This window comes from Geospiza fortis, unplaced genomic scaffold (genome assembly GCF_000277835.1).
Source record: "Geospiza fortis unplaced genomic scaffold, GeoFor_1.0 scaffold172, whole genome shotgun sequence".
Taxonomy (NCBI): domain Eukaryota; kingdom Metazoa; phylum Chordata; class Aves; order Passeriformes; family Thraupidae; genus Geospiza; species Geospiza fortis.
In genome coordinates, this window is record NW_005054309.1 from 10,441,924 (window position 1) to 10,458,033 (window position 16,110).

A 16,110-nucleotide genomic window follows, 5' to 3' on the forward strand; every position below is an offset into this window, starting at 1 on the left:
GTTCCGCCGGCTGCTTTTCCTTCTTGGCATTCCTCCCATCCTGCTGTGGCATTCCTTCCCTTTCCTGCTCTGCCCCCATCCCTTCCCCTTGCCTTCCCTATCCCGCCCGCTAGCTTTCCTTCCCCGTGGCATTCCCCGTTCCCCCCGTCCCGCTCTCCTCCGCCGTTCCCGAGCCTCATCTCCGGGCCAGCAGCTGCGCTTGGGAATGCGAGGAGACGTGAGGCGCTTTGGCTTCTCCGAGCCCCCATAATTCCTGCTTAGAATTCCTGCTTAGAATTCCTGGTTATTGCCACATCTCTCCTAAAACTCCTGCTGGATTCCTTGGGACGGAGGGAATACGTGGGCTGGCAGTGGCTGGCAGTGATGGATGTACCTGTGGATGGCCCAGGGTGGGCGTTCAGCCTTTCGGCGGCATATACAGAGCCATTAAAATGCTTTAAAAATTATAATAAAGTTCTGGGTTTTGGAAGGAAATATAAGGTTTTCCCTTCCTGGCTATGTGTCAGCACAGGGGATCTCCAGTGCTCCAACCTCTGATGTTTCAGGCTTGATCTTAAAGGTCTTTTCTAACCTTAAGGATTCACTGTTCACAGCATCATTTTTTCTTCAAGTTGTCCATGTTCAGTTGGATAATGTGAAAACAGAATTCTTTTTAAACTCAGGTATTTTTTGGTGCTTATTTTTCCCCAGTAGTAATATTACTTCAGAACTTTTAGTGTTAGTGTCTTCCTCTTGAATTTTGGCTGCTTGTGTATGCATATATATTAATTATCCGTACTTATATATGTATTTGTTTTCTTTTATTACAGTTATAACACATGGTTTTAATGCTCCATCTGAACAACTGAGATGAGACTGAAGACTTCCCTTTTAAAGGAGCCAAAACATATCCTTTGTCACAGAAAAAAAACGTGGAACATCGTGTTCATTCTGAATAGACTCTTCCAGAAAATATTTTTTTGTTGTTGAAGTTTCAGTAAAATATTAGTAAATTGCAGATAGCTTTTTTTCCTGTTTTTCCTTTGTTCCCCTTGTCATTGACTGCAGCCTTTAAGGACAATGTTTTAAGAGATACTGAGCACTTATATATGATGTGGTGTGAATAAACCAACACTTTTGAATGAAAGTTGGATGTTTTGCACTTGTATTTTGCACTAAGACCCTTCATTAACCCAACATTTTAGCCATGTTTCCATAACTTTACATCATGATAAGAATTTTATTTTTATGAAATATTTTCATTTTATGAAATGAAAATTTGCTTCATTGGACTGAATCTTTACCAGCTCTTCTTGGTGCATAAGAGCAAAAAAAAAAAAAAAAGGTGATTTTTTTTTTTTTTAGTATTAAACATCTGCACAATCTTATCAAAATAATCTTCTTGTATTGTCCCTTCAGTTCTGAGGAGTCGAGATGGGGCATTTGATTATTTTTAATGGTTAAACTTTTCAGATTCCTTAACTGAAGGACACATAAGGACTTGGTGAGCTGTGTGGGCTGGACCACAGCTGATGAGCTGTTCTCCTGCAGCGATGACCACCAGATCATGAAATGGAACCCAGTGACCAGCGAGACCACTCGAGTGCTGAAGCTGCCAGATGATGTTTATCCCTTAGATCTGCACTGGTTTCCCAGAGGCATCGGTGGCAAGAAGCAATCCCAGGCTGAGAGCTTTGTTCTGACGAGCTCTGATGGTAAGGCAACTTAAAATATTTATAATAATAAAATGTAAAAATAATAAATTTTAAAAATATTTAAAATACTTATTGTTTCGTACCCTTGAGTGTTCATGTCAGTCAAATACAAGGCATTATTTGAGGAGCAAGAAGCTTGGAGGATTGCTTGGGATTTTTTTCCCTTCTCCCCAAAAAGATTTTTCCCTTGGGGTTTTTATTCCCCTTCTCCCCAAAAAGATTTTTCACCCAGCCAGATTTTTTTCCCTGCATGAGTTTTCCTGCCCCAGCTTACTCCTGCAATTTTCCTGCACCAGCCAAGTCCCCTGTGTGATAAGGATTCCTGCAAACTTGCTGAATCCAATGGAAAAGCAGCATAATGTCTTTGCAGGGTTGCATGAATTCCTAGTTGAACTGCAGATGTTTGAAATCAGAGCAAATGTAAATTTAGTCCCCTTGGGTTTTCTTCTGAAATGCATCTCTTGGGGGACATTGTTCTTTTTATTTCCTACTGACATTGGTCTTGTTGCTATTTTTTAACAAAAATGAAGAATATTTTTGGCTTTAACCTTCAAATTAAGGACAAATCATAAGTGATTTGACTTTTTTTTTCATTTTTTATTGACAATTTTATATTAGGTCAGCATTCAGGAGTCCATGGAAGTTAATGAACAAAACATACATCTTTTATATTCTGTGTTTGGATAGGCTGAGAGTCTCCCACTGGAAATTCCTTCAAAACTGGGGAGTCATTTTCAGGTTGAGGACAGTTCTGTCTTTAGTACTTAATAAAAATAAAGGACCAGAGATTAAGCTGAATCCCTTCTACCTACACACCAGGCATTTGGCTAAAATTTTCTCCTTTTTTTGTGCAGTAAGTTGTAATTTGAAAATCTCTGTTCCTTCAGTTGAACAGAAATCCATGGAAATGGAGAAACCTCCCCATGGGAATGCCATGGAAAAATGCCATTTGACTGGAAGCAGTTGTGAATTCCCCTGGTGGAAAAGCCAAGAAGTTGCAGAAGTAAAGCTGTTATCCCTGAAAACTTATCTCCCCTGTTCTGCAGAAGGATTAGGATACAGTTTTAAGTGATGATCACATTTTTTCCAGAGGAATTCTGGAAAGTTGATCCTGCTTTTACATGTAACCATGTTCTTCCCTGCTCAGCTACAATTTCCTCTGTTTCCCTCTTTGGAAGGGGCCTTGTGAGAGTAGTAGGAGCTGGTGGAGTGGCAGAGGATGCAAAAGATTGGGAAAATAGTGGAGTTTCCCCTGGATAACAGGATTTTATCTGATACTTTGACATTGCCCATTTTCCTGATATTTTGAGTTCACCAAATCCTTCAGTTCCTTCCCAGCTGCTTGAGCTTCCACTGGCATTTCATTTGTGTCTTATGAGCTGAGGAATTGCTCACAGAAATATTCAGGGATTTTGCTTAGATCAGTGGGAGCTGTTTTATGATATAAAATCCCATGGAATTCTGTGAATCCTGAAAAAAGTGATGGCTCTGAAGAGCTCAGCCCCTTCATGCTGAGTCCTGGAAGTGATGGCATGGGAATATTCCTGCTCCTGGGAGATTGAATTTAAGGATTCTCCAGTGAAAAAGGTCTTGGATACAGGTGGAACAAAGACACTGCATGGGAAAAGGTGCAGAAAATAAAAAATATATTTCTCAGAAAATAAAAGTTGTTTTTAATGTAAAAGCAGAAAAGGCCATTTTGGCAATTGACTTGGAGAAATTAACGTTGAATTCCTCTAAATCCAGCTTTTGCTTACACATGACACATGAAAATCACAGACCTGAGAGGTGTTTTATGCAGTAAGTGATACATCCATGAGATAAATTCTATTATATAATTACAAAATAACGGAATGCATTAAATGAACACCTTGGAAGTGTTGGGGGGAGCTTGGAGCAGCCTGGTCTGTGAAAGGTGTCCCTGCCCATTGGGATTTCAGATCCCTCCCAACCCCAACCAGTCTGGGGTTCCATGGAATTTTAAATGATCTGTTCAAATAAACTGATTTATCCAAACCATAGTATTTTAGCAGTGTTAAAAGTCTTTTCCTTGGAAATCTTGCACTGGCAGAGATTTGGCTGGATGCTTGTGCCTAAAGTTCTGGTCACTCAGGAGCTCCCTTGCAGTGGCTCAGTCTGGCAGCTTAGATCAAATAATACAAAAAATAATTTGATTCTAAAGTACTTAATTTCAGTTACTGGGCTGCTTATTTTTCCAAGCTCTCCATTGTCTGCTCTTTGCTCCAGTTTAAATTTGATCTTCCTGGATTTAAGCAGCATCCCTTATTTGGGAAGAAAAACTTCCTGATCCTTCTGTTGAAGTCATTACAAACTTTGGGGTTGGCTGCTGTGGAATTCCATCCCAGCTCCAGCATGGGAGCAGGAATAATTCTGATTTGAGCTCTGGAAAACAACTGGATGTTCTCTTTGTATTGTTGCTTTCTTGGTTTGTCTGTGTGTTCTCCACAGAAGGTACCAGCGTTGCTGTAATAATATATCATGTAATTAATAATGTAATAATAATGACATAATTAAGTAAATTATATACACTGTATCTTTTTTTTTAGGGAAATTCCACTTGATTTCCAAGCTAGGAAGAGTGGAGAAAAGTGTAGAAGCACATTTTGGAGCTGTCCTTGCAGGAAGGTGGAATTATGAGGGAACAGCCCTGGTTACAGGTGAGCATTCCTACATTAATTAAATGCTTTGAAAACTTAAATAATAATGTGATTTTTGTTTTTGGTCTTATTTATCACAGAGGTTGTTATAACCTTGTTTACTAGGAGTTCATTTTGCACTATTTAATTAATGGATTTTAGCTTAGTGTTGTCCATTGTAATTAATAGATGTAGTAAAAAGATTTCTCTTTTTTCATTTAAGTCACGCAATCCAATTGAAAGTAAGTGTTTTAATAGCAGAGTGCTTAGATGGTTTTGTGGCTGTTCTGAACTTCAGACAGGAGAATATTTGATTTCTTTCTTTTCTGTCTGTTGCAAGAAAAGGTTGCTAAGTTGGTACATTTCTATCCCCGCACATTTGGGGTTTTTTTAGCCAAAAAGGCTCATTGATCTTGAATATTCCGGTGCTTTATTCCTTAATTATCAGTAATTATTACCTACAGCCTGTTTATATTAGTGCTAGGGGAGTGAGCCCACAATTTCTTCATTTCTACCATTTTTTTGTCCCAAGTCTTTTGTTAATGAGTTACTTTTGGCATTTTTGTCCCAAATTCTGTCTGGGTTTTAGGGGAGCTGCTGAAATTGCCTGTGCTGGGCTCCTTGCTGGGGTTTCTGGTGGTGTCAGCCTCCTGCTGATGGAGCACAGCTGATTCCTCTGGCCAAGCTCCAGCTCAGGCCACAAGAACTGAAGATAATTTTGGATCTGCTCGTTTCCAGACTCTGAAAAGCTGCTTCAAGGAACTCTGTCTGGCCTGTTCCTCTGAAATCCCAGAGGGATGGAAATATTGTTCTTTTTAGAGACAGCTTTGCCTCAGGAACTTCTCCAGAGACAAAGTCAAAATTGTCTTTTGAATCCATTTTTTTTTTTCTATGAGACTGCATGACACTGACACTTTTTGGGGAGTGTGGGAATTCATCACCACTTCCAGTTTATTCTGAGGAGATCAACTCCTCTTATACCACAGCTGTACTTGGAGCATGAGGAAAGAAATCATTGCTACTGCACCACTTCAAATATTTTTATGGTCATATTTCAACAGCATCAAACGTGCACAAATAAGATTTTTAATTTTGAGTGGGTTTTAAAAATATTTTTAAAACATTTAAAACAACATTGGCCAGATATAAAAACCTGAATTGTGGTAAATAAATTATATTTGAATGGAAGAATCCATTAATTTCTTTTTCCTCGTTAATTGCATCTGGGAGGCCTAAACTGAAGGGCCAGAGCATTTTATAAATGACACCACACCAGGAATTGTGTGCTGTTAAAACAACCCTAACTGTGCTGTGTAGTGTTTAGCAATGAATTCTTCAATAAACAAACTGAGTTATTTGGTAACACACAGTTATGGTAGAAAATTGAAGTCATCCAGACAGAGTTATCTTCACTTGCCCCATTTATCAGCTGTGAAATCTCCAGCTGATTCCATCAAATCTGCTCCTGCTCCCCTGGGCCTTCTCAGACTCCTCTAAGCAGCTTCTGGGCCATCGAAGGAATCAAAAATACAGAATTTGGGTGCTTAAATAATGATGGATTTTCCCTTCCTAGGACCAGCTTCAGAAAAGAGGTCAGGGATTTTCAGGAAAGGAGGATTTCTTGATAATAACAAAAGAACCATCTTAAATATTTTTCCTCCCTATACTTCCTATTGCATGTTTGGAAGACTAAACAAAAGGAATTCACCTGTAAGAAAAGCTGGGTTTATTTTAACTCCAGTGTTTCCTGAGCAAATACAAATACATTTGTTAGGCTGAATATTGCATGGCATTTGCTGATTTCTGTGCTCATTTGCAGTTGGGGAAGATGGCCAAGTGAAAATCTGGTCTAAAAGTGGAATGCTGAGATCCACCTTGGCTCAGCAAGGTGAGTTCTTTGCTCAAAGCTCCATCAGAAATAGTTCATTTGGGTTATTCTGAAATATATCGAAGTAACAGACCCTGAATATTGCAGTGATGGTTTCTTCAAGGGTGTTAAAGCCTTAATTAAACTTAAATGTAAATCAGAGTTGTATTTTAATAAGATTTTTTAAAAGTAGTTCATTTCTCAAAGTGCTGCAATATTTTTAGGCAGCAGTCTCATCCCACGCTGAGGATTTGGTGCCATTTCAGTGAAGATCCTCAGCTCAATTTTGTTTTTCAGACTTCATAGATGGAGCCCGTGTGACCTTGTGACATTTTTGAAGAAACCACATGCACCTGGGCTTGGGTTAAATGTCAGGCCCTTATCTGTGTCTGAAACAAATGATCTGAATGCTTTCAACCTGGGGAAGGCACTTTAACCACAGCATTTCAGTTCTTTTAAGGAAGTTCATGTGCTCGTGCAATGTTTGTCAGGTAAAAAGATAAACCAACTGAACCAGAATTTTTAAAAAAAGTATTCAAACTGAAGCACACATTCTTTAACATTTCTCAGTTTATGTTGTCAGGTTTCTTATGCATTTATTTTGCTTATTTGGGGTTTGAAAAAGCATATCAAGTAAATTCCATGCTGTCATTTGAAACATGAATCTTCATTGGTTTCTGCAAGTTTCTGGTGCAGTACAAAAGCACAGTTGAGTCCCCATGGAGTAACTGTCACCTTGTGTTTGTGTTTTCAACTTAAAATCGTGTGAGGCCCTGAAATCCTTTAAATTCAGAGTCAGAACCCCGCAGTCCCTGATGTAAGCATGGCCATAGCTGGGGTCAGGGCAGCATTCTGCAGGAAGGGTGCATCATGTTCAACCAATTTTTCCCTTCCTTTATTATAATAAGAACTGAAAAAATCCCCACTGCCAACATTCCTTTGCCTCATTCCACTCTTTGTGTTAGAAATAAATTTTCAGGCTGTATTTTGGGGTGATGATCCACGTGCTCTTCTGTCTTTGGCCTTTTTTCCTCCTCAGATTCCCTTAAATTCTTCCTTTTGTTCCTCCTTCTCCTTACACTGAGATGTTGAGTTTGGGCTTCCACTGATCCATTTTGCTGAGGAAATGGATTTCCATGAATTTCTTAGGGAACCCACAAGATTATCATGGAATCCTGGAATGGTTTGGGTTGGAAGGACCTTAAATCCCATTCCCTCCATGGCAGGAACACCTCCCTGTATCCCAAACCTGCCTTGGACATTTCCAGGGATCCTGGGTCACCCACAGCTGCTCTGGGAATTCCATGGATTCCTCCCCAGGGAGGAATTCATTCCTGTACCTATATTCTTTTGGAAACACCCTCCCAAGATCCAAAATTATTTAAATTAATGTTTCTCCTCCTGTGGCAATCCGAAAATCCCACACAAACTCTTGCAATTACCAAGTTGTGCTGTGGGATAAGCCAGACCTTCCTTCCTCAAATCCCAATTTTCTGCCTTTTTGCCTCCTTTTTTTCCCAGAATATTCCTGTTTCTCCCTGCAGTGGGGCTGCTCCTCTGGGTTTTCCAGGGTGTTGGCAGCATTTTCCCAAGGCAGCCCTTGTTAAGTGCAGGAGGAAATGAGTTAACTCAGCTCCTGCTGTTAAGCCCTGGAAATTGTGGTTAAGTCCTCAGCCATCATAAAAAAGGCAAACATTTGGTTTAAATAGAAAACTCTTCTGATTGTTAGATCAGCATTAGGAAAGGACAGGGAAAAAAAGGAGTTTCTTTAGAATTTCTGCTCCAGCTGGGGACAGAATTTATGGCATTTTCACCAGGAATTGCCAGGAGGAAAACAGCCAGGGCCACATTTATTTAATATATGTTGTGTTTCTGGGACTTGTCTGCTCTGATGGTTGACAAGTTTAAAAAGTCTGCCATAATTCTGGATTTTTAAGGAATAAAATTCCCTGAAAGAAAATCTATGAGCTACAGAAATCTTCAGGAGCAACGACACCAGGTCTCAGTTTGGAGGGTGACTATTTGGGAGCTCAAGTGGAGTTTAACCATAATAAAATCAGCTTTTTGCACAGGGAGAAGTGGGGAGATACTGGATGATTTTAGGGCAGCTCAAACACTAAATTATCTAAATCTCATCAAAATATTCCCATACAAAAATATTCCTGAGTCATTTTTGGAACTAGAATTTAATGTGCCAAAATTGTCACTGAGAATTTTACCCTGTAAGAGCATTTTTAAGCCTTTTGGGGTTTTTTATTACCATAAAGTTACATTAAAAATGGTTTATTTGAACAATTTTAAATCAGTTGCTGAGTTTAATACTTGGAGAAGCTTTTTACTTAACTTTCTTAGTTTTATTTCAAGGAATCAAGTAGCAAAGTCCTTTGATTTTTCTTCAGAGACAAATCTTGTCAAATAATATGGAAAATATTTGCATGGTTGGCAAGTCTGACTTTTTTTAATTCTTCTTTTTTCCTTGGATGTTTTTCCATGTAATTTTTGCTTTATTCTGTTTTCAAAAAATCTAATTTGAAAACTGGAACATGATTTTAAAAGGGAACAGTCAGCTTTATTCCAGATACAAAATTCTGAGAGTTTCAGTCTAAGAAAGTTTCAGTTAATTGGGAAAAATCTGTCCAGCCTGTGGTCAGTTGGATTTATTGTCATTTATTTTAGAAGTTACTTGTGAATGAGATGTTTGTGCAGCAAAACAAAAATCTGTCTTAATTATGGTACCCAAAAATCGAAAAAAGAATAATTTAGGTGCAACACAAAACTTTTTCCACCCATTTTTGTGTCCAGCCTGATAATTTGGGGTGAAAAGATTGATTTTCTGATGTCTCTTGGTGAGTGTTATTTTGATTTTCTGTATTTCTGGAGTGACAGTTGGGACTCAGTTGTATCAGAGGATAAAATCTGAATATAGATATAAAATGCAGCTATTTCCTTTTGGTGTTCTGGACTTTTCTGCACTTAAAACCTTTCACTTGTAAAAGTTTTGTAAATTGATAGTTTGGTAAATGGCAGTAGATAAAGAGGCTTGAGAAAAATGTAAAGTATATTTGTATAATACAGTATTATCTACATAGATATTTCTTTAATATTAATCTATTTTATGCAGCAATTATGTATTATATGTTGTGCACTTAAATATAATTTTTAATATATGTAATTATATATTTTATTTATTATGTTATGTTGTATCTTACCATCAATATTATTTATTTTTATTATTATAAATAATTTTTATATGTTAAAAATAGAGTGTTTTTCCATGCCACAGGAACTCCAGTGTACTCAGTGTCCTGGGCCCCTGACTCTGACAAAGTTCTCTACACCTCAGGGCAGCAGCTGATTATTAAACCCCTCCAGCCAAATGCCAAAGTTCTGCAGGTACCATTAATAATCTGATTAATTAATAAGATTTATTTATAGAAATAAATACACAGAAGCCTTTTGCCTTTTCTCTTGTTGAGAAGCAGTTGTTGAATTTTAATTTTTCAGATTAAAAATTTTAATGGATTTTTATTTGAGGGATTTTAATGCAGATTTTTTTGTGCTTTGATTCTGCCTCGTTCAGGCTTTATTTAATTTATTTTTCTGTTAAATCATAAAATTGTTAAGATAGGAAAAAACCTCCAAGATCATCAAGTCCAACGAATGATTAATATTGAAAATAGGAGTTGTCAGAATTGCTGAACGGATTTTTTCCCTTTCAGTGGAAAGCCCACGATGGCCTGATTTTGAAAACTGACTGGAATTCAGTGAATGATCTGATCCTCTCTGCAGGGGAAGATTGCAGATATAAGGTGAGCTCTGGTTCCATTTTAGCTCATGCCCAAAAACTTATTAGATATCCTGAAATTCCTGAATTTTACCCTGGAAGCTCAAAATGAAATGAAAAATCTTTCACTTTTCAAGAAAAAAAATGTGTCATTTATAAATACACCTCACTTGTGTAGTAAGATAAAATTACAAATCTTTTTTAAATACTGCAAGGTAAAAAATGGTAAAATGGGAGTGAAACAAAAAGAAAAATATGTACAAACACACAAGTGAATATTTGAATTAATAGAAGCTGACATATCAAATTAAAAGAGATAAAACTGCTGTTTTCTACTACAGGGAAATTAGTGAATCCCTCAGTCAATTTTGAATTGTATTAATATATATTTGGATGCAGGAAATATAATCATATAATCTGCATCCAAAATATAAAGCACCTTTTGAGTATCTTCCCTTAAATAAAAACTGATTTTTATATGTATCATGTGTTGGTTCTGTCATTTAATTGTGTAATGGCTGTGATAGAAAATTACAATTAAGAAATTTTAAAAATCCAATAAATTATTACATTGTTTTGTGGATTGATTTCCATTTAAAAAAATCTCTGCTTTTGGAAATTTGCAGGTTCTTTTGTAGACTTGGGGCAATTTACAGGATATAAAACTCAGGGGTGCAAAAGATTTTATACGGAATATTTTATCCAGAATTATGTGATATTTACCATGGCAAAAAGCAAGTCTGTTGCATTAAATAAACCAATACTAATTAAATAATTACATATACATGTGTGTGTGTGTGTATATACACACATATCTATATTTATTTCTATTTTTACATATTTTTATATATATATAGTTACACTTAATTAACTTGGGCAATTATTTCTGCAGTTTCTATGTCATGAGGGAAAATTATACTTCTGGAATAATAAAAGTACAACAAGTGTATTTATAAAATATAAGTGAGGAATAATATAGGTGATTTTTCCAGTTACACTTCATCATGAGGGAAAATGATAGTTCTGAAATGATAAATACAAAAAAAAAATATAAAACAGAAGTGAGATATATATTAATTATATATAGTTAATATATATAATATCAATATATCTATCACAGATGATTTTTAAAGTTACTGGAAGCATGAGGGGAAATTACACTACTGCAGTAAGAAAAATACAAAAAAAATATATATAAACCAAAACTGAATCGTAATATACGGGATTTTTCAAATTATACTATAAAACATGAGGGAAAATGATACTTCTGGAGTAGGAAAAATACAAAATATATATATATAAAAGACAAAGGAGGGATTTATATTAATATATATATATATCTCATACAGGTGATTTTTCAAATTACACTCCTGAAAACACGAGGGGAAATTACACCTCTGCAGTAACAAAAATTAAAAAAAAAATACATATATATAAACCAAAAGTGAGCTGTAATATAGTGATTTTTCAAATTCCACTAAAACATGAGGGGAAATGATTCTTCTGGAATAATGCCAGTGGTGCCATGGATGGAAATGGGAATTTTGCTGCAGGTTTGGGACAGTTTTGGCCGTGTGCTGTACAATTCCCAGCCCCACGAGTATCCCATCACTGCCATTGCCTGGGCTCTGGATGGAGAATTATTTGCTGTGGGATCTTTCAACACTTTACGTCTCTGTGATAAAACTGGGGTGAGTAAAACTCCGCTGATTATTTTATATTGATATTAAATATAATTAAAAGAGAAAATTCCACAGTAAAACTGTGGAAATTGTCCAAATTTATTGATAATACAGCAAATATTCCTCAGGATGTCAGTGTACAGGTGGGTGTTTCATTAGCAAAAAATGCTTGTGATTGTTAGCACCTTTTTGCTGACCAGAATATTTTATTTTTAATAATATTTTGCTTTTTGGGACATGAAATTTTTACCTGAAAACCACAGAGTTCACAAGCATCTCTTATGGTCATAACTAATCATAAATTGCTATTTTTAAGCACACAAAAACCTGATAGAAAAGGAAGTGGAAGAACCATTTATTATTATATTATTATATTATAAGCACTTTTACTATTTAATCTTTTTTTTCCCTTGAAGGTTTACTCCTGACTCATTATTTTTATAGGGTTTTTTGCAGCTTTGTCTCCAATTAAAATCAATTTAATGCAGTTTCACCTCCCTTCCTTGGGAGCACAGATTGTCCTCATTGTCTTTGGCTTTCCAGTGGTTCTGAAGATTTTTGCTCAGATTTTTGTAGCAAATTTTGATTATTTGGGACTTTGTTGTCCTGTTTTCTTGTGTTTATTGCTCTTTTTGGGAAAAAATTGCTGTGGTGTTTTGGGTGTGTTCAGTCAAACCATGAATTTGGAGTGTGAATTTCAAATATTTTAAATTCATGAAGAGGAACCTTTAAAGATTATTTGAGAAAAGGTATGAGGTTAAAAGTATAAGGTTACAATAATAGGTTATAAGGTTGTAATAAGGTTATAAAAGGTACAAGGTTAAAATTAAAGATTATTTGAGAAAAGGTATAAGGATAAAATCTGAATTTTCCTGTTTCACCTTCTGTAGTGATTCTGATTACACTGATTTTCACTGACAGTGTATAAATAGAATTTAATTCCAAATTTGTCAGTAAAATTGAATTACAATTATCTTGAAGGAAAAGTTCTCAAATGCAGTTTTCTTTTGCGAGGTGTCAATTTGCTGATTTAAAAATGATTCATTTTGATATCTACAGATCTGTCATTTAATTTACTGTTAAGTCTGGCTCGGACTCCTGCGAGCTAAAAAGCAATGTTTTAATCAGCCTTTAATGCTGAACAGGTCATTGGGGATTTTAATGCAGACAGGTTTATTTCTTGTAGAAAATTAAGATTATTTTGCCTGAGTTTATTAGGACTTCATTATTTATTTATTTATTATTATTATTATTTTATACCTGACTTTATTAAGAGTTTATTTTTTTACTTTTATTTTTTATTATTATTTTATACCCGAGTCTATTATTTATTAAGAGTTTATTACTCATCTCTTAAACACAAAGGAGCAGTAGCTGCTGCCAGCTGTCTGTGTGTGTTGAGCAGGTTTTATTCACCTCAGATTCAGAGTTTTGGATGTAAACGATGGCCCTGGATGGAAATATTGCCTGGAGGAGTGGCTGGGATGAGGGAAATCAGGGAGGGATTCCCATGGAGCCTGAAGGGAAGCAGAGCTGCCTTTTCCTGCTCAGCACAGACACTTTTATTGTGCCTGATGGAATGGAGCTGCTCTGGCCAATTGCTCCCCAGGGAGCCATCAGGACAATAAATATTTATCATTAACTCCTCTCCAGCATATGTGTTCACTTTGGGGCATAATTCAATTAAATTCTTGCACTCAGTGCTCTTTATTCTCATTTTTTCCTACCTCCCTGAGATGTCAAGTAGCTTCATGGTAAAGACCAAAGTTACAAATTTAATATGAATATTTTAAATTATATTTCTTCAATTAAAAATCAGGAAAAGAAATTATGTATTTATATATAAAATAAATTATTATGGTTGTCCTACAGGCAAGTTGTGTTCCCAAGGCCTTGGGAGTGTAGAGGGATCAGTGATAAAAAGTAGTAAAAATGAAACAATGGTCAAATTAATCATTTTAATTAGTAAATAGGGGCAATCAACTTATGTTTAAATAATGTTGAATATATTTCTGCGTCTTCTGCTCTTGAGTATATTTCTGCATCTTCTGCTGTGCCCCTTTTGGGATAATTTCATGTGCCCAAAAGTCAGCCCAATGTTTACATTTCACTTCAATCACATGATTTTTATTCTTGATTTCCTCTGTAAGACTTCAAATCTATTTGGATATGCAGGTAGTTCTTCAATTACTACAAAATTACTGCTCCTTAACAATATTCTATTACATAAAGAGGAAATAACGGAGATTTGCTTCTTGTTTTAAAATCTGCTTGAATATCTTCCTAAAATTCCCCAAAAAGATTCTTTAATTCTTATTTGTCATCCATTTTCAGGGAAACAGCTCTTTGGAGATTCAGGATGATTTGTGTTTCTGATATGCAGGAAATTTTTAAAAATGTCTTGGTCTGGAAATTCTAATTTTTGACATTTTTTTAATAAGGATCTAAACTTCAGAGGAGTCTCATGGATAAGGCTGAGAGAATTAAGAATTAAGGTATTTGCTGGAGGAAATTTTTAATTAATCCTTCATTTGGACAGTAACAGAGTGGAGAAAATGTAATTATTTCTTTAGCACCTTAATTTTATGTAGTGATTGCCTGGATTTGTGAATGAGAACACACTTGGAATAAATCATGAGTACAAAACTGGTACCTGATGTACTTCAAGCAACGTGACTTCTTAATTTTTGCTTTACCTGCTGATTTTTCTTTTATTTATTTTCCAGACTGACTTAAACATCCAATGCCAACTCAACAAAAACTTCATTTCTTATCGCTGCTTGAAAAATCCCAACCCTGCAAACGTATTTCTGACAAGAAATGCTTTCTAAAAGTACAGAGTAACTGAAATTATTATTTTTTTCTTGTTTTCAGTGGTCTTATGCCCTGGAGAAGCCCAACACTGGCAGCATTTTTGCCATTTCCTGGTCCATCGATGGCACCCAGCTGGCAGGAGCCTGTGGGAATGGCCAGGTCATCTTTGCCCACGTGGTGGAGCAGCACTGGGAGTGGCAAAACTTCCAAATTACCTTAATTAAGAGAAGAACCATGAAGGTAAAATCCACTTCCAAATTACCTTAATTAAGAGAAGAACCATGAAGGTAAAATCCCCTCAGAGCTGGGCAGCCGCATCACAGAGTTCGTTTTAATGCAAAATGGGAATTTTGGATGGAATTTGTGTTCCCAGGCATTGACTCACAAGGTTTCTTCTCTGGGATAATCAGGATTTCCATCCTTCCACAGTTTCCAAAGTACACATTTGGGGCTTTTCAGCGTCGAGTTCCTAAATTCCTAACGAGACCCTTCAATGGTTTTTTTTTTTCGTTTTCATGTTGGGTTTGGAGTTGGGAAGAGTTGGAGCAGCAGCAGGGCTGGATTTGGGGTTGGGGCCGTGGGTGGGTGCTGTGAGTCAGTGTCTGGGAACACACAGCACAAATCAGCTCAAAATTCCCAATTTTTCCCCTCATTCCCAGACATCGACTCGTTCCAGATGCGCTTGGGAATGATCTCCATGGGATTTGAATTCTCTTTTTCAATATGCAAAGACTGAGGAAGTGTAGCTAGCCCTGACTCATTTTTAATTTTCATTCCTTTACAGTGATTTTATTCCTATATGGTATGTAGGAAAATCCTACCGAATCCTACCAAAAACTTGCAGATGGATTTTTTTTTCCCCTGAGTATTACAATGGCAAAGTTAATTAGTGATGCTGTGGTGGGCACAGCAATTAACATATCCTTGGAAATGGTTTCCAGGCTCTTGGAATAATTGAGGTCAGTCCATGCTTTGCAGTTGGTGCATAATGGAGAACATCAGAAGGAAGTTACCACCCTCAGAACGGTGACATTTTCCAAAAAACCCCAAACCCCACCAAAAAACCAGGAAACTTTTTTATTTAAGGCCCCCCCTTGGATTTTTAGCTCCCTAAAATCTCTGAGCTGAAAAATCTCTGTGGATTTCAGGCAAATTCTGATTTTCATGAGCAAATTTTAAGCAGAATAACAAAACCACAGCCTGCTCACCCAGCCTGTCTCCTGAATTTCCTGTGCTTCCAGCTGTGGAATCATAAAAATTCCAGAGCTCTGCAGCATCTCCATCCCAATGCTGGATATTGCTGGATTGTTTGGATGAGATGTTTATTTAAATAGCACCAAAATTTATTTAAATAACAATGAAATAAACATTGACGTGTTCATTTCAAATAATCAATTTATCAACAGCTGAACAGTCTTAAAATGGGAATTTTCAGACCTCCTCTGGTTAAAAATATAACCAAACTAAAAAAAAATCATAATTACATTATCTATTTAATTAACTAAACCTTACACCATTATATTAAAAAAAACTTTAAAAATAAGCATATAAATATATATATTAATTATAATGATATTTATACCTTATCCAACAAATTTAACAAAACAATCAA

At 36.2% G+C, this 16,110-nt stretch overlaps 1 protein-coding gene across 1 annotated transcript in view; it reads left to right on the plus strand.

The window, feature by feature from the left end:
• The first annotated feature begins 522 nt into the window (after positions 1-522).
• Positions 523-16,110, plus strand: part of IFT80 (intraflagellar transport 80) — a 26,279-nt gene continuing 10,691 nt past the window's right edge. The window contains exons 1-9 of the mRNA XM_005419052.2: positions 523-662; positions 810-886; positions 1,473-1,694; positions 4,262-4,372; positions 6,171-6,239; positions 9,502-9,611; positions 9,938-10,027; positions 11,556-11,693; positions 14,559-14,738. Of these exons, the coding sequence (XP_005419109.1) occupies positions 850-886; positions 1,473-1,694; positions 4,262-4,372; positions 6,171-6,239; positions 9,502-9,611; positions 9,938-10,027; positions 11,556-11,693; positions 14,559-14,738 (957 nt within the window). The 5' untranslated portion in view covers positions 523-662; positions 810-849. The remainder of the gene's footprint in view (positions 663-809; positions 887-1,472; positions 1,695-4,261; positions 4,373-6,170; positions 6,240-9,501; positions 9,612-9,937; positions 10,028-11,555; positions 11,694-14,558; positions 14,739-16,110) is intronic.